The sequence below is a fragment of the Medicago sativa genome, chromosome 1 (genome assembly GCF_051527215.1).
Source record: "Medicago sativa cultivar Bolivia chromosome 1, Bolivia_mono, whole genome shotgun sequence".
NCBI classification, from domain to species: domain Eukaryota; kingdom Viridiplantae; phylum Streptophyta; class Magnoliopsida; order Fabales; family Fabaceae; genus Medicago; species Medicago sativa.
Window position 1 is genome coordinate 76,952,561 of NC_140749.1, and position 19,277 is coordinate 76,971,837.

The following is a 19,277-nucleotide window of genomic DNA, read 5'->3' on the forward strand; positions in this document are numbered from 1 at the left end:
CTGTTTTTCTACTTTTGCTTGTTTAATTGCAATTCACTTTGATATTGGTTGCTTAATTATCCCTTGCTCCACACATCAAGTTTGTTATTGGTGTGTTTTCTCATCGAATTCGCAACAATAATCGTGCAAATAATCCAACCCAAGTTTGATTAAATCCACGAGCCATAAGTTTAAAAACTAAGTATAACATTCTCATCTCACTTGTGTAAGCATGTTGAAAATGTGTCATGTCTGGATTTAAGTGACAATGTGTGTAAACTTCAATATATCATATACCGATGGAATATTCACCTTTTTTTTTTTTTTTTTAAATTAGCATAGCTTGTAGTCTTTAAGTAGAGTTTCCAAATTAATGTCAATATGTTCTTGTTCAAAAATTGGTTCTCCTTTTGCAATTAGGGAATCAACGGAAAATATTAAATTGAACATTAGTATACAAATGTTCCAGACGTTATTCCGTCGATTCTACAGGGTTTTACCTGTTCTCAAGTGCAACATTCATGTCCTTAATGTGGAGTATATGACCAGGCAGTGGCGTATCCAGGACCCTGGGTCAGGGGGTGCATAGAATTTTAACTCGTTAATTGTTATTATAATTTTGTCATCTAAAACGGATTAACAATGCAACTTGTTGTCAGTTTGTCCTTCATTTCTATGTAATTTTCTATATATATATTATTTGAGAAAAATCAAGATCTTCAAAGATTTCTATAAATAAAAATGTTCATGATAAAATTATAAACACATAAATTCACACTTTTGTTACTTTTACCCAAATAATCACATTAATTTTTATAGCTTATTATTTTTGACAAATTATAAATTCAAATATTTATCTTTAGGAATTTGAAAGAATAATGTCATTTAATTTAAATTATACACAGTTAATCATAATCGTAGTCTTTATAGTCAAAGGAAAAAGAATTGCCAAAAAGAAAAGGACAAGAAGTTAGAGAAGGAACTTTTTTTATTGGAGTAGTATACAATATATAATTTACTTGCAAAATGCTTAGGCATTTATGTTTTTGGCATTTAAGATCCTACCAAATTAAATAACAGCACCTAATAATCAAAAGTCAATTGAACTAAGGCGGTGTAAATATCAATAGAGAATATGTCTGTATGTATAACAGTATGTGCTTCAGTCTTTTAAAGTCTTGAGCTAGGTGCAAAAGGTGTGCAAATAGCAACATCAGTATGATAATAGGCATAAATAGGAAAATTCCAGGGTGTGCAGGTGCACACCCTCAAACCCAACTGGCTCCGCCCCTGTGACCAGGGCAATCAAGGGGTGCGCAAGGTTCAGGTGGTAGCTGATGTGGGGTGGAAAAAACCTCTTCTGGGTGGGTACAAATGTAGCGTTGATGTATTATTTTCCACTATTTAAAATACAGTTGGAATAAATATTTGCATTTGGGATGAAAACAGTCGTTTTGTGCTTGTTAAAATGGAATGTTTTTCACCAATCTTGAATCTAGACTAGACACATGTGAAGCTTTTGGTCCAGTGACGGCGGACCAGGATTTGGTGCTATTATAAAGCACGCAGTTTCATGCTGTACTCAATCACAACCATTGATATCACATCGAACAGTTTAGATTACAAAGCAGTTTTATGATCTTGACCATTAAATCAAATCGGACGGCCCTGATCTGTTACAGCATCCTGCTGTAACAGCAGGAAATCCATACCGAGTGACGGCTCTTCAATGAATTCAAGATTTACATTTAACCAACATGGATTTTGAACTAAACTATAAGAAAGTGGTGACCAAATTTTCCAGTAGATGAGATGACAATTCAGATTAGGACGCTATTATCAAATATTGCTGAAGGATTCAAGATTCATTTTTTACAAACTTTTGAGTTGATTTTACTTTACTGGGAGACAAACTATAGACATTGCTCGTGTGTTAGCAAAGACGACCACAACTTTAATTAATCATTAAGGTTATGGTAGACTTCAAAACTAAAAGCTCGTTTACAAATGTACTTATAAATCACTCATTAAAAAAGTCTTCACATCAACAACGAGAGTTGAATCTCCGACTTTTTTAATGAGTCACTAGTTAAGTATGTCTTCAAAATGACATTTGTACCGAGATGACTTTTGAAGTAAAAAAAAAAAAATACTAATTTAGAAAATAAGTTTTTTTTAGGGGTAATTTAGAAAATAATTAGCATCAATAAATTGTTAATTTAAAAAAAAAAAATTCCAAGAAACGAAATTAAGCAGTCCCCGTTTGTTCTTGGAGCAGTTCCAAGTCTCAGTTTGGAGGGAACACTCTTTTCAACAATCCCATTTCTCTCTTATTCTCCACAAACAAAAATAGCTTAATTTCTCAATACACAACAATGTTACACGAGCTTCTCTTAGCGTTACTCGGTTACACCGGCGACTTAATCATCGACCGGAGAGACAACAATCTCTCCGCCAACACTCCCATTTCCAACGAATGCACTTTCAAACTCGCCCCCGACATTTCCTTTATCGATCCAAGTGACAGGTTCGTTCGTTCATTCTCATTCCTAATTTTCAATTTTTTTTATTCATTTTCCAAAACCCCATAAGCGATTTTTTACCTTTTTTTTTTTTTTAATAATTTTTTGTGGGCATGTTTAAAGTTGCAATTTTTAAGCGAATTATGTTGGTTTTATTCGTAATCTTTCTGTGGGCATGTTGAAAGTTGCAATTTTTGAGTGCATTGTATTATTATTTTTTTCATAATATTTTTGTGGGCATGTTGAAGGTTGAGATTTTGAAGTGAATTGTGTGGTTGCAGGGAACTAATTGAGAGGATAATCACATTGGGATTTTACTATAGAGAGTTGGAACGATTTTCGGCCAAGTCTAGGAATTTAAACTGGATAAGGTCTGAAAATACTAACCCTTTGGAGAATAAGGAGAAACCTAGTGTTTATCGAAGGGCTCTTGCTAATGGCATTGTTGAGATACTTGCAGTTTATTCGTCTTCGATTTTGCATATTGAACAGTTGTTGTTGTCTGAAACAATGCCCATTTTGGCAACAGTTACTCAAGGGCTTAATAAGGTCAATTTCTACATTCCCTTTCCTTTTTATGTTTAGTTTTATGATATTGACTTTGTTTTCATGTGTTTTTTTTTTTTGTGTGTGCAGTTTTTTAGCCTTTTGCCACCTTTGTATGAGCTCATTCTAGAGATTGAGCGTGGTGATATTCGTGGTGGTCAGCTTCTTAATCTTCTACATAAAAAATGTCACTGTGGAGTTCCTGAATTACAAACTTGTATACAGAGGTATGCGTTTTTCTTTTCTTTTTCCATTCATTATATTATTGGTTTAGAAACAACAACATTAGAGAGTGTTGGGGTAGCACATATTGTAGAAAAGATGATGAGAACTTGGTTTAGGTGGTTTGAACATGTAGAGAGAAGACCTTTATATTATGTAGTAAGGAGAGTTCATCGAATGGAGACTAGGGGCAGAGAAAGACTTAGAGAAACTATTAAGAAATATTTAAGAGATTAATGAGCTGGATAGAGATATGAAGATATGATTCATGATAGAATATTATTGATCCATGTAGCTGACCATATTTAGTGGACTAGGCTTGGTTGTTGTTGTATATTATTAGTGTTGTTAAGATGCTTGTTATGTCATTTCAAAATCTGTGATCTCTGTGTAACCAAGCAATTGGGCTCAAGTGGCTAATGAGCTCCACCAAAGAACGAATTGTTTATGAGAACCTGGGTTCGATTTCTAGGTGGAACAATTCTTGGCCAGACTTTACTTACCTCCCGACCATTCTCTGGATTACTAGGGGCTCCATCCCCTGAGAACCTGAGGGTTAACACAAAAAAAAAGTGTGTGACCTATGTCCATTTCGTTGTTAAATTAGACTTTAGTTTTATTATGAATTTTATAATGTTGTTGTTAATAGCTTCTATACAGTCTTTAATGTAGAAAAAGAATTATAGGTGTGAAGAATGGAAATTTTGAAAATTATCACATGACATTTGAGTTCAGTTGTGGGTTAATGACAAATTTCTTTTCCGAACCTGTTTGTTTATTATGGCTCTATTGGTCTCTAGAATGCTTAGACCTTTGTATTGATCTTCAGATCATACTCCTTGCTAATTGTTGTTTTCTTTTTTGGGTTATTAATTATTATTGTCCAAAGCTTAGGCTTCTTTGGCATGGGCATCAGGTCATGTATAATCAGCTTGCATCATGGATGGTTTATGGGATTCTTGAAGACCGGCATGGGGAGTTTTTTATAAGCAGGTAACTCAATGTCAATATTAGTTTCTAGTTTGCTTGCTGTTGATATGCATATGTGCGTGACTTTCTTTGTATGCGTGTCTTGTCGTGTATCTCATATCACAATTATAGAGGTACATTGATTAAAGGGTGTTCTATAACTTGTATTGCAAATATGGTCAGTTAGTGATTTTAATAAGAAATACTTTTCCATTTATTATCCGTGAGTTAAAAAATTTGTGAATGCCTTTATAAAAACAATTCTATAATTGATTAACCATGCTACTGACTTGGGTATAAAGAAGGGAAATGCTAACAAGTGCCCCAATGGCACTTGTTAAAAAGTTTAAAGTGGAATCTTTATCTTGGAAATTGTGCATTCAACCCATTGAAACAACAAAAAGGAACTTTTTCTACATAAAATTTATCGATTATTTCCAATTTTGAATCCTTAACAAGTGCCCTTAGCATAACCCAAGAATTATTATTAGTATCGGTATCATCAGTTACAATCACAATTTATCAAAACGAATTTACCCCGAATATAATTTTTAATAATTTATGTTCATTGCCACTAACAATGATTTGCCAGTGAATAAAAAATGATTATTTTCTTTATGCGTTGTATCGTACACTTAAGGGGAAATTCTAGTATCAAAAGGTTGAAAAGAAGAAATGTAGGTGAAGACGACAAATAAAAGTATACAAATTTTCAGCTAAATCTAATTAGTATTTATGACCCCATCTTCTCCCCCCAAAAAATAGAAAAAGGTAAGTGCGTAAAACATGACATACGTTCACGAAAACTAATTTATCTTGGTATTAGTTTATCCTCTTCACTTCTTTTAAACTTTGTGGTTGTTTGGTAGCATTGATTATATCTGGTTTCTTTGGTTCTTAAGTCTGATATTTGCAATTATGTACTTGACGTCATGACCCAATTCTTTATTTTTCAGGCAAGAAGGTAGAGACGTAGAAAATAGCTCATCTCATCAAGAAATCTCTGAAAAGTTGTCACGCTTGTCAACTGCTGATGCATCTTTAAGTGACTGGCACATGGGCTTTCATATTTCTTTGGTAATTCCTTTAACTATCAGCAAATTATTAACTAGTCACATGGAGCTCATTTCCTTTATGATGAAAAAGTTTGTAGCTCATTTGTCTTTAATGGAAGTCCATGTCCTTTTCTTTAATTTTTTCCATTTTAATATCTGGAGTTCTTATTGTCCTTCATTTTAAAATGACACATTACAAGCTGCGACTAATTCTATTTTGCAGGATATGTTGCCAGAATATATACCTATGCGTGTTGCAGAATCAATTCTTTTTGCCGGAAAAGCTGTCAGGGTTCTGCGAAATCCAAGTCCTTCCTTCCTGTCCCAGGATGATGTGTATCCCCAAGAACCTAAACGCTTTCCAAAAATACATGGATTTGAAGGGCGTTTTAATTTTCAAAGAGAGCCTATAATCAATACCGGAATGAGAGTAGAAGATTTGCTTCCGCAATCTGAGGCAGATAAGATTGAAAATATGCTTCTGGACCTAAAGGTTTCGTGTCCTTCCTATTTACCGTATCATATTGGTGCTGACTCATGAATTCTGTTTTACGATTCAGCTTTTTTGACCTTAACATTTCTGATTAGTCTTAAATGTGATTGTTGTTAACTTCCTACAGGAGTCATCTGAATTTCATAAAAGATCATTTGAATGTGCTGTGGACTCTATTCAGGCTATTGCGGCCAGTCATCTTTGGCAGGTTCTTAAGATGAATATTAGGTTCAAACGTTAATTATTTTTGGCGCATTTATGTTCAAAGTCTTGAACTTCTATTCCATTCTTGTCTGCAGCTTGTGGTTGTGCGCGCTGACTTGAATGGCCACCTGAAGGCTTTGAAAGACTATTTTCTTTTGGCAAAAGGAGACTTTTTCCAGGTAAAGCATGAACTATGATCTATACTAAAGTTTTTACTAGCATATGCATTATGTTTTAGTTGTTGTGGTTTTTTTATTATTTTCGTACTAGTTTACATAATTTGTAATAAGGTAAGGTAGGCATGTGTTTCCCCTTTCATCTCTGACATCTACTTTATACTTTATTTTAGAATTATCTCACATGGAGTGAATCGTAAAGAGTATTATCTAGAATCGTAAATTGACTTGAATTTCTGAACTAATAAGTAATTCAATTACTTCTACTAGATAGGATACTTTGCAAATTAGTTCAAACTTTGAACTACAACAACAACATTGGGTAGTTCTTCTTCCTCTATATTCTGTCCCTTAAATATGCATCAATTATTCCCCGGGGTTCAGACTTGAGTCTTCATTAAGCTATACTGACATCTTTGATTTACTTATGGTTTTTTGTAGTGTTTCCTTGAGGAAAGTAGACAGTTGATGCGGTTGCCACCTCGCCAGTCTACTGCTGAAGCTGATCTTATGGTTCCATTTCAGCTGGTTTGTTTAACTTATGATTTTTTGGCTTAATGCCATTCACATATCAGTTACATAAGCATGTTATTTTAGATGCATCAACAAACGGTTAATGCAATATTTCTGCAATGCAGGCTTCACTAAAAACCATCGGTGAAGAAGACAAATATTTCTCTAAAGTGTCGTTGCGGTAAGAATCCATATTCATTATTGTTCTTCATATTGAGCTGCAATACAGACTCCCACTTGCGGTAGCTTGATATTGAGCTGTTGTGAATTATATGCCCTAAAATGTCCTTTTCATCTTCCAGGATGCCATCTTATGGAATCACAGTTAAACCTTCCCTATTAGATGTACCAAAGGCAACCTCTGCTGCTGCAGATGGTATCTCTGGTGCTTCATTTTCAAATGCATCTTCAGAAATGTCAGTTGATGGTTGGGATGGTATTGCTCTTGAGTATTCCATTGAATGGCCTTTGCATTTGTTCTTTACTCAAGAAGTTCTCTCGAAGTAAGACACTATTGCTATTATCCTGCTGTCAAAGGGATGTCTTCTGGAAGCATTACTTTACTTTTATTATGAACAAATCTTGATCATGGGATCTTAGCTAACATAACCGGTTAAGATTTAGAGAACTCTTAAAAGTAACATGGCTTTGTGTTTCAATCAGACCATTTATGCAGCATACCATAGTTAAGATTTTCCTCGTCACTGTTGTGATAAATCAATTTTCTGGCTTACATGTTAATAAAGTCATAATATAGTTACTACTTACAAGGTCGGTAGCTGTACTTCACTATTAACACTATTAATACTTTCAACAGGTACCTTAAAGTATTCCAATACTTACTGCGGCTCAAACGAACACAAATGGAGTTGGAGAAGTTATGGGCATCTGTAATGCATCAATATCACAGTATTTTTGCCAAAAATAAAAAAAGTGACCAAGACAAGAGCCCAATCACACAGCAGAGGGATCAAAGATTTCGATCAATGTGGCGTGTTAGAGAACATATGGCATTTTTAATCAGAAATCTCCAATTTTATATTCAGGTTGTCAGTCATTTCTTGTGCCATGTACGTTTGAATTATTGTAATACCACCACAAATATTGTTTGAGCTTTGTTTTATTAGATTGAGAGGTTGCACTATCATTAGAATAGACGTGCATGGGTTGGTTCATGGAGTATCTCCCCATTCCTCCCTTGCCCGGACCCTGGTCTCCGTAGTGTCATGGGATATTTCTTTGTCTTGTCCCTGTTTCTTGATTCCCCATAGCAGGGTGCCCGAAAATTGCCATAGCACTAACACAAAATCTAGAAGCCACATCCAAACGTAACAATATCTTAGTCCACCGTTTCATCTACAAAATCATAATCTGAGGCTTCCATGAGCAGAAAACCTAATCCAAACCCTTTCGATCAAAGGCTTTTCTGTTATTGATATTGTCTGGTTAATTTAAATACAAACGTTTATACTTATTTAGATGGATATTTCAGTTTGTGTTGAATTAGGCAAAAGAAGCTCTTAATGGTATCTTACTGACAATTCTTTGGCATGTGTAGTATCTTTTTATGATGAGTGTATCGCATTCAAAATTTTATGCTCTTTACAGGTGGACGTGATAGAGTCTCAGTGGAATATTCTGCAATCTCATATTCAAGATTCACATGACTTTACAGAACTTGTGGGCTTTCATCAAGAGTAATAATTTCTCTATTGCTTGTTTTTGATTCACATTTTTACAATGACATAAATACTGCATTGTTTGATAAACTATTTCACTTTCACAAGCATAAATTGATTACTAGCGCGACCATGTATTAATCCAAATTAAATATAGCTTCTTGGTGGCTATCAAATCAGTGGCAAACTTCTATCCTATTGCTGTCACCTGACAAGACTAAGGATCATATTCTAACATTTATAGTTCTTTGTTACCGACTTTGTTACAATATGCTAAAAAAACATCTCTTTAATAAATTCAACAAGTTTAACGAGGAGAAATGGGAACTGAGTTTACACGCACTTGATGCTCTCTGAGAACATTTCCCAGGTGCCAGAGTGTTTCAACTGTTATAGCTACATGTATTGTGAGCTTGTTAAGATGGTTTACTTGTATTCCTTTTACAGCATCCTTTTTATTTCCTTACATGATTTTAATGTCTTCTACAGGTATCTGTCAGCCTTAATTTCACAAACTTTCTTGGACATCGGTTCTGTTTCAAGGATACTGGATGGCATCATGAAGCTTTGTCTGCAATTTTGCTGGAATATTGAGAACCAAGATAACTTCTCAAATACTTCTGATTTGGAACATATAGCTGAGGTGATGATGCATCTGGTTTTACCAAAATAATAATGTTTAGAAATAAGCATCTCACTGAAAGAGATTATTTTCCTCATAAATAATTGATAAAATACGTTGTCAATTTTTTTCCTTCTTTGTTGCCCTTGACTGAACCTTTTTTCAAATTTCCAGTTACATTTCTGTATTTTAGAATCAAATCTCTCCCCCTTAAACTTATCTTTTTGTGTTTATTCATCATTTTCATGTTTCTTTTTTTAAACTTAAACATCAATAGGAATTCAACAAGAAATCAAATTCCTTGTACACTATACTGCGAAGCAGCCGGCTTGCAGGAAGTCAGCGGACTCCATTTTTGAGACGCTTCCTTTTGCGGTTAAATCTGAATTCCTTCTTTGAGGTAAAGCAATCCGACATATTCTCAGTTTTATGATTCAAATCCTTGTGTCTTAGCGTCTGTTCTTTTTGTTCCTTTACAGTCAACTGCAAAGGATGTTATGAATGTTGTCAGGCCACGTCCTACATTTCCTGGTTTAAATCAACGGTAGTGTATTTTGTTCCACCACAAGCTCAAAATTTCTCACTTGTTGGGCTATTATTTTGCATGGGGCCTTTGGTTGAGTAAATTTTCCCTCACCATCATCTTGTTTGGAGGGAGAGTTTCGGTGCTGACAATCAAGTTGCTACCTATTTGCCGTCGCCATTGGACCATCCCGAAACTATCTTGAGTGTCAGCTACATATTCCATGTACTTTTTTGAGAATGTGGTTGTTGATCCAGTTGATTTTGATTGATTTTATTTTAACACTGGACAGTTTGGAAAGGTGTTATGCTTGTGCTTTTTAGGTGGTTGGTGCTGTGTCGGTGTTTCCCACTTTGTTCCCGGTTATTGATATATATATATATATATATATATATATGATTATATGAGCAGTGAGTGATTGGTGTGTATAGTGTAATTGGTTTTTAATGTTACCATTTATGATACTTACAAACGTTCTAAGAGGAAATATGCCTTTTGAATGTCGTCAGCCTACACATTCCATATGCTATTTTGAGAATGTGGTTGTTGATTGCAGTTTGGATCGTATTGTTTAAACTCGAGTGAGAACTAGAAGATGCTAATTTATATTATAATACAGATAATTAGATTAAAATGTTAAAGATGATAGTATCACTATTATAAAAACAATTTAGTATAACCACCGTAGTCCATCTCACGTGGTTGATGTGCAATGTGCTTGAGCGTTGTAAATCTTGGAATACGGAGTTTGATTCCTTTTTATAAAAACAGTTTGGTATGAGTTACTTATATTTGTACGAGTAGTTAACTGCTGAAACTTATATTACAATTAATTTCTGAAACTTGTCATAAGATGTTGTATTGTCTGTCTATTGTAATGTACGCTCTGATGATTTTGTAGCAAAAGTATCATAGTTACTTTGGCTTGATTCACATCCTTTTGTTTTGTACATGACTTTGATATATCACTGTTCAAGGTGCACATAGGCCTTATTATTTTCCCAAATGGTGTTGTTCCTTCCTTTCCACAAACTCCATAGAGTTATAACAAACATTTCTCTTTTCTCATGAGACAACTGGTGCAAAACATAAAAGACAAGTTCCCTGCAATTTCCAAACATAGTTCTCGCCTACTCCACTAGTTCAAACATGCAAGTTCCTCCAAACATCCACATATCTGTTGCAGATCGCAAATAAAGATGGAGATAATGGAAATGATTCAAAGGAAGATGAAGACGGATACGATGAAAATGAAGATCCCTCGGATGATTCTAACCTTCTCCAACATGAATTGTTTGGGAATTGAGTGACTTTAGATTAAGATTTCATGTTCTATTATTAATTGTTACTGTTTTCATGTTTATTATTTTTTTATGACTGGTTTCCATCAGGTTTGTTTATGTTGTTTGTTTATAAATTTGCTACTGTCCATTGTTTTGCTCGTTTACTCGTGAATTTGCTATTCTTTTGCTCATTTACTCATGTTCTTGGTCATTTCTTACGATCCACGTTACGATCGCACGATTTACGATGATGTGAACCTGCCCCGGTCTCTCTTAGGATCTAGACTCTTACTACCTTAACTTGTACCATATTATGAGAGAAGAATTTGAGAGAGAAATTCTCTAATCACGAATGAAAAGGTGTACAATTCCCTCGAGTCATTTACTGTAGCATATCAGATGTATTTATATAAGTGTGTAATTTCCCTATAAGCTAAGTTAAGCTATACATAAAGTACCATTACTTACATAGCAAGAAACTGCTTTTCTAACTACCCCCGGCATTTAACCAATACCAGTCTTTGATTTTATGCTCACCTTGTGCACCTTGCCACCATTCCCTCAACCACATCAATGTCTTTGAGAATACAATTCATCAATTCTATTCAATGAATGTGCGCAGCTACGATTTGTACATGTTTGTTTACTCTTCAATGGAATGAAACATCAAGATAGAAATCCAGACCTCCTCTCATAACTCAGTTTCAATTCTTAGTTATGATATTCATCCGCAATACAAATAAAATATTTGTCTTTCATCGTTTCATTCTTGTACGAATTACACACTAACATACATCAGAAGCTCAATTAAAATTTGATGAAATTTCTACAATATAAATAGTGCTTCTTAATCATTTCGACAAACAAATCAGTATCAACAATGTATGAAATATATTTACATATAATATTGAAAGCTAATATATATGTACAAGCATACCAGACCAACACACAACCAAACTAGTAATCATCACACTGATAATAGCATACACACAAATAAATTATATAATCACCACACAAACTTTAGTAATCTTGATAATACTGATAATCCGAACTATCTAATCCGACTGTGATAATTTTCTCCTTGATACTCAGCACGATAAAATTGCACCAACTTTAAACATCTCACTTTTACCTGCAATCACAATATATATTATTAAAGATCATAATTTTTTTTTAAATGAAATTAAATGCAGAAATGTTAATAACCTTCCTGTCTTTCGATTTCAAGGGAAAGTGGAGCCCAATTGAGCGATTTGGCAAATGCTCCTCTGGATTCTTGGTCCATTCATTCTTAGTTATTTATGTTTTAATTATGCCAAGGAATTGTTCAACATAGAATTTCGCACTACTACCTTTACCACAAAAAAACTCCATTGTTAAATGAATAATGTAGATAATCAGTAAACAAAAACTCTGAAGATATTATGGAGGATAGAAAACAAACCTGAGAGTCGTCGTGAAAGAGACCATATATCTCCACATCATCAATATTTGTATTAGGTGAATAATTTCTACAATGTTCATACTCATTCCACAGTATCCAATAATGTATAAGGCAGCTAGTATGAAAAACGTGAAACTCCTGCAATAATATAAGAAGAATTCTTAATTCTTCCCAGTTGGGCATATCCTTGTCAATTGGTTTCAAACTTTTTTGAAGAATTCTTAATTCTTCCGAGTTGGGCATATCTTCTTTGATTGAAGCATCAAACAGCAGAATGCCATCACTGAAAGGTCATCTATTGTTTCTTTTGAGGAGGGTCAGTTTAGCCAAATTCAGTTTGCACTTGTGAGCAGCACCCTTCAAATGATCCAGTATATCATTCGCAGTGATGCATGATTCAGCACATAAAACACAATGGTACACGATTTGTTGTCCCCTTCGACTATGACCACCAGTAGCCTCACGTAGCTCAACATAGTAGTGACCACGATGCTTGAGACATTTGATCATGGTAGGACGAAAAACGCAATAAAAATGATAATTGAAGGACAATTTTGTTCTGTTTTAAAAGGGCAGGACCAGTTTCGTGAGTAGGCCAAAACACGAGGACCAAAAGTGTAATTAACCCTATTTTATTCTGTTTTAAAATAGAAGCATAAATGATAGAATAAAGAAAATTGTTGAGACTAAAACCAGATTGGTCCAATATTATGAAGACCAAAAACACTATTAACCCTATTTTCAAGTTCCAACTGACTTGGAGATTACTTTACCAAACTAGTTGATCTTATTAAACTACAGGCATCTTATTTTCATGGCTTCGGTGGATCTGTTCTGTTTCAACATATGACATTCTATACATCACTTTTTCTCTTGCCATGGGAAAATTCTCCAAAGGAATATTATCTAAAGGAGTTTTTTATTGATATTGTCAAAACATGGACATACAAATACAATTCCACACATCATAATAAACAAGTAATAAAAAAATCATTTACCTGTAAATCATAATCTAACACAAAAACAATGAGCTTTCTTTTGGCTGAATAATTTACTTTAGATGAATTCAAAGTTTGTCAAAACTCATGAATTGCATTTGGCAATAACTCTAGTATATCACTCCAATCGTCATTGCCAGCTATGCAATATCTTTCATTTGAAGATGGTTCCCCACCTTCTTTCATTCCTTCAAGAAAACTCTTAAGAAGATCCTTTGTTAAATTTAACAAAGGCCCTTTAATATCTATAACATTTTCTATTATTTTGTCATGATTTTGTTCATTCCAGCTTTCTCCTATAAGTAGGCAATTCCACTTTCCCAACCAAGAATCTTCCATAATTCTGATAAAATTGTACAAAGAGAAATGACAATTAGTTTCATGAAATTCAAAACTATTCCTTCTACCATGTTTTTTTTTAAGAATATTCATTCTACCATGTTAATGGTGTCATTATACATAGTACTGTCAAACACTTTCCTTCTACCACGTTAATGCTTGTATGAGTTATTGAATAACCACATAATTATTATGGAGCAAATTCACAAAAGCAATATCATAAAATAAAGACCATTGACCAAAATTGATTATGTTTCGTTACTGTTCTATACCTAATGGACATAGAAATATCATAAAATAAAGGAAATATAGCACAATTGATCACGTTCAGTTACAAGTTTAGAATGTAATTAATTGTATTGATGTAATTTATTCTTAGTCTTGATGTGCAACTAGTGATACACGACCAACTCTCGCCATAAATAGAGAGGTAAATTCATTTTGTAATCATTATCCAAAAAGAATATAGATATTTATAGAACAATTTGTAACATCTATTCTCTTATATATATTATCAAATACAGAACGATAAAATACATTCTCTAACTTCAATTTAGGCATATATACTAAAATAGATGCTTTGGACATGACAAAAGGAGAAGAAAACAAATGTTTATGTTATCGTGATTTATTATAATATATAAATTCAGACTTCTTGATTTATAAAATAGATAATTACAAGGTTTTTATTAAAACATATTGATACATTTTATGATAGTTTTTCACACATAAAAGAATATTAACATATGGTTTTTATAATAATTTTTAATTTGATTAAACACAATGATATTATTATATTGTTTTAACATTCTACATTTTTGTTTAGATTCTATTATCCTGGAATCCTTCATGTCCAATTGTTGCATTGACTTTGAAGTTAAGAAATAAATTATGACAACCACCTTTCACATGATTATACGATTTGTGTATGTTTTGTTCTTAATTCATGATGACGTGGTTAATTTTTAGATTTTCGGTGGATCTCCTTTTAAGTTGTTTGTTTTAGACTTTTAATGTTTGCGATCTATTGTATAAATTTCATTATCTATCTTGGAGTGTAAAAGAACACATACTTATATTAAAAAAAAATGTAGTAGTATCATTTTATGATAACTCGTATTGAGACAATATGGACAATAATTTTTTTTGGTTATAATGATGCTTTAAAACGTGTTTGCCATGTAATTACATCAATTAAGCACACTTTATACAATGTGTTTATCTAGATACAAATTTTTTAATTATTTGTGTTTAATTTTATCTATTACAATTTTTAGAGAAATTTATTATTTTTTATTGTTCTACTACTATTGACATAATATATGATTTTGGTTATGATGATAATTTAAAACGTGTTTGTCACGTAATTTCATCAGTTAAGCACACTTTCTACAATGTGTTTCTCTTGATACAATTTTTTTTAATTATTTGTGTTTAAATGTTATCTATTACAATTTTTAGAGGAATTTATTATTTTTTATTGTTCTATACTATTAACAGAATACATGTTATATCATATTATATTTACATTTTATTTATATCTGCAAAGTACTGAGATTGATGGATTTACTTGGATATGATTTCGATCACATCTATCCTGATGATTTTCGTGGGACATGTTGATTACCAGGAGAGGTATCATCATTGGCGCCAAGTTTTGAATGACCCAGATCAGCCATGGGCGTTGGTGTAGATGTGATTGTCTGTTGCGAATTTCATGAGTAGACTGTATTTTACTGCTTTGCTGTGATGCTTAGGAATTTCTCTTTTATTGCTTTGTTGGTTGAACTTCGTTTAGATTGACTTTATATTGTTTTGCTAGTGTGATTGTCTTTACTATATAATAGTAAAGTTGAAAGTTTTATTTAATTTACTATTTCAAAAAAAAAGATGACAAATAGTGTTGTTGATTTTTTAAACGAAATTTTTTATGAGTATGATATTAATAAAGTATGTCATTTTTCGTCAATTATTTTTAAATATTTTTTCAACCGTCTTCATGGTCATATTAACCGGTACAAATACAAATTATACACATATTTTCCTTTCTTGATAGAATGTTGCAACTCTCATAACTTAATATATTTTTTTCTAAGGTTCGATAAAGATATATTATTTTGTTTATAATTCTTTTTTAAAGAACATTCGTTTTCATATTGATCTAGTTTTTTTTAACATCTTTCTCAAGTGTTATGTTAATCTCAATCACATGGGTTATGACCTATCAATCACATACGGTCTTGAAATGGTTTTTCATGTTTCATGAGATCGATAAAAATAAAAACTGATAAAATATATTTTCTAACTTTAGTTTAAGCAAAATTTTCTCTAACAGTTTAAATTTCATGTTAACATCAGCTCTTGGGTTCAATATGTAAAAAACAGTACTTTCAACATTTATTGAAAAAAGTTCCACTGCATTCTCGTTCCATTGATCCAGAATTCTCCCTTGATAAAGAACGGTATATATACTACCAACAGATGACACCCTATACATCTCTTCTTCTCTTGCAATGGGAAAATTCTCACTTAGAGGATTTTGTCTTAAAGTAAAGGAGCTTATTATTGTTATTGTCGAAACAAAGACATACAACAATTCCACACATCATGATAGACAAGTATTAAAAAAATCATTTCCATGAAAATCATAATCTAACACAAGAACAACGAGCTTTCTTTTGGAATAATCATTTACTTTAAATGAATTCAAAGTTTGTCCAAACTCATGAAATGCATTTGACAACAACTCTAGTATGTCACTCTAATTGTCATTGTCAGCTATGTAATAGCTTTCATTTGAAGACAGTTCCCCAACTTCTTTCATTCTTTCAAGAAAACTCTTAGGAGGATTCTTTGTTAAATTTAACAAAGGCCCTTTAAGAGCCATAACATTTTCAATTATTTTGTCATGATTTTGTTCATTCCAGCTTTCTCCTATAAGTAGGCAATTTCATTTCCTCAACCAAGAATCTTCCATAATTCTGATAAAGTGGTACAAAGAGAAATGACAATTAGCTTCATGAAATTCAAAACTATTCCTTCTACCATGTTAATGGTGTCATTTTACATAGTATTGTTTTAATTTTGCGGAAAAACACTCAAACACTTTCCTTTTACCACGTTAATGTTTGTATGTGTTATTGAATAACCACGTTAATGACCATTGACCAAAATTGATTATGTTTTGTTACTGTTCTATACCCAATGCACACAGAAATATCATGAGATAAAGGAAATTGATCAAAATTGATCACGTCCAGTTACAAGTTTAGAATGTAATTAATTGTATTATTGTAATTTATTTTTAATCTTGATGTACAATTAGTGATACACGACCAACTCTAACCATAAATAGAGAGGTAAATTCATTTTTCAATCGTTACTATGCAAAAAGAATATAGATATTTATAGAGCAATTTGTAACATTTATTCTCTTATATCTTATAAAATACAAACCGATAAAATACTTTCCCTGACTGTAGTCTAGACATATATACCAAAACAAATGCTTTGGACATGGCAAAAGGAGAAGCACGACGGGTGGATGCAACTTTCTAGTGATGGTTTGCAAAAGAAGCACAGTCTGAGTCGAATATTGGTTTTTAATATAGTTATGAGTATGTTTGAAAATATTATCTCAGTAGTAATAATTTAATAGTGATTTCATAATTATTAAATGATAAATTTTGTACATCATTGAAATATGCATCATAATTTACATGATGGTTAATTATAATGCACCAATTTATTAGATAATTTGGTAAAACAGTTCTTTGAAATGTTTATAAGGTTATTTAAAAATAAGAAATCATAGGTTTTATTGACATTCTAGTAAATTTTAACAATCGAATAAAAGTTGATCCAACCATTATCAGTAACATCTTAAAATAATATCTAAATCAATAATTTAGTAATAACAACTGAATTGTCTACAAAAACAATACATTTTTCTGATTTTATGTTGTTCGTTATGAAAATCAAAGTGCGGTTACCATGCCTACTATAGTATGAAACAACGAACCACCCCTCACCGAAATTCTCACCATTTCGTTCAATTCTTTAACACATTTAGGATGGTGTGTGATGGAATAAAATGATACTAAAATCAAAACAAATATTTGACAAGATTATTACATCTCTCCATATTGAACCAATAACAATCCCAAAGAACCTATTTTAAATAGAAAACAATTTTATATCATATCAAGCATAACACCATATGTCCATTACATGCATAAGTTATTCTTGACAACAAGACATGACGAGTTACTGTATGAGTTATTCAATGGACAACTGATTTGTGTTCACAACTATATGTGTGTTTCTGGATATCATAACCTGATAGAATCTCACCATCTTTCTCACCTTCCACTTCATACGCCTCGAAAAACACACTCATTTTGGCGAAAGTGTGGTTTCATACCACAATCCAAACATCAATGAACGTTACACACACTATTTTCATCTAAATGCAAATGTAATGTGACCCTAACACATTTATAATTCGTTTTAAAAGCATTTTAGTTTGATTCACATCTCCAAATTTGTACTGCGACGTTCGTATTATATGTTCTGAAATTCGAAAAATCTAGTTCAAATTATATAACCTTAACCCTGCTAATACATAAACATAGTAGTTTTTTATGACTATAGTTTACCCTATTTCGTATATGGATGCTCCCAGTTATGCCCCATCTAGTTTGACACCTTGCATTACAATTCACATTGTTGAACCACATGTTGTTGTGAAGCCAACTGTTGCACCTAAAGTTTTGCCACCTCTAATTGATGAAACCTTTAATCGATAGTCCTACCAAAAAAGCCAACGATGAGGTTTCTTTATCTTCTGTTGATAATTATTCTATTGATCATTAAATGCAATTTACTACTGATAAAAATGTTTACTTCATGAGACGAGTTGTTGATTCGGGTTCGAGATAAAGCAATAAAATTATGCTTTTCCATTCTTATTGAAAAATCAGATACTGGAGGAAATAACATAAAACAATTTGTTACATTGAGAGGTGAAATATAAGGTTCCTATGCTGAGTACAAGAAGTTTTCCAAAAGTAAACTTTTTTTTTTCCAATTTTTTTATTTTATATCTAATGTTATCATTGTTTATGTGTAGCCGTCACAAATTATATTATAGGTATATCTAAACGATGGGTGACCAATTCCTCTAGCGTCTATACTATGAGCACGACGTCGTCAAGATGATTCAAATCCCTAAGAGCCTAAATATATTCATAAGATGATCAATTGTAATGAACTCAATTATGTGGCGAGTAATGAGATAATTGAAGACGATAATGTGGTGATTGTTAAAAACATCGAGAAAGAAGATAATGTTGTTGATGATAACAAAAGTCAAGATGAAGTAAAGGTTACTTACGGTAGTCTTGATGATAATGTTGTTTATGAAAGTTTCTTAAGTGTGCAAATGTACAAATGTATTTTATGTGGCTTGTTGGATTATGGATGATTTCAAGTTATATAATCAGTGATAAAACTTTCTTCCATTAGTTTTATTTGATTCTTAGAATTTTTTGATGATTATATTTTTTTGATTTTATCTGACAAGTTTTTATTATTTTTTACCGTCTTTTTTATTGTTTTTAAAAGCGAAATTTGCAATTGTTAATATATGATGATTGTTGCTTATATAAAAACATATTTTGGATTCTATAATTCGAATGCATCCGAAAAA

The 19,277-nt window shown here is 32.4% G+C and overlaps 1 protein-coding gene across 1 annotated transcript; it reads left to right on the forward strand.

Moving 5' to 3' along the window:
- The first annotated feature begins 2,216 nt into the window (after nt 1-2,216).
- GCP4 (GAMMA-TUBULIN COMPLEX PROTEIN 4) lies at nt 2,217-10,003 on the forward strand. The gene is made up of 16 exons (XM_085737411.1): nt 2,217-2,506; nt 2,783-3,050; nt 3,138-3,274; nt 4,164-4,262; nt 5,195-5,315; nt 5,517-5,786; nt 5,914-5,994; nt 6,086-6,169; nt 6,608-6,694; nt 6,805-6,860; nt 6,982-7,182; nt 7,497-7,725; nt 8,288-8,376; nt 8,848-9,001; nt 9,258-9,380; nt 9,460-10,003. Exons 1-16 carry the CDS (start codon nt 2,355-2,357, stop codon nt 9,526-9,528), a joined length of 2,220 nt encoding a protein of 739 aa, XP_085593537.1. The 5' UTR covers nt 2,217-2,354; the 3' UTR covers nt 9,529-10,003.
- Nucleotides 10,004-19,277: the final 9,274 nt, after the last annotated feature.

Coding starts and splice junctions, on each gene's coding strand:
- GCP4 (XM_085737411.1), top strand. CDS start 2,355: ATGTTACACGAGCTTCTCTTAGCGTTACTCGGTTACACCGGCGACTTA. Junction 6,170..6,607: donor CAAAAGGAGACTTTTTCCAG/GTAAAGCATGAA, acceptor GGTTTTTTGTAG/TGTTTCCTTGAGGAAAGTAG. Junction 8,377..8,847: donor CTTGTGGGCTTTCATCAAGA/GTAATAATTTCT, acceptor TGTCTTCTACAG/GTATCTGTCAGCCTTAATTT.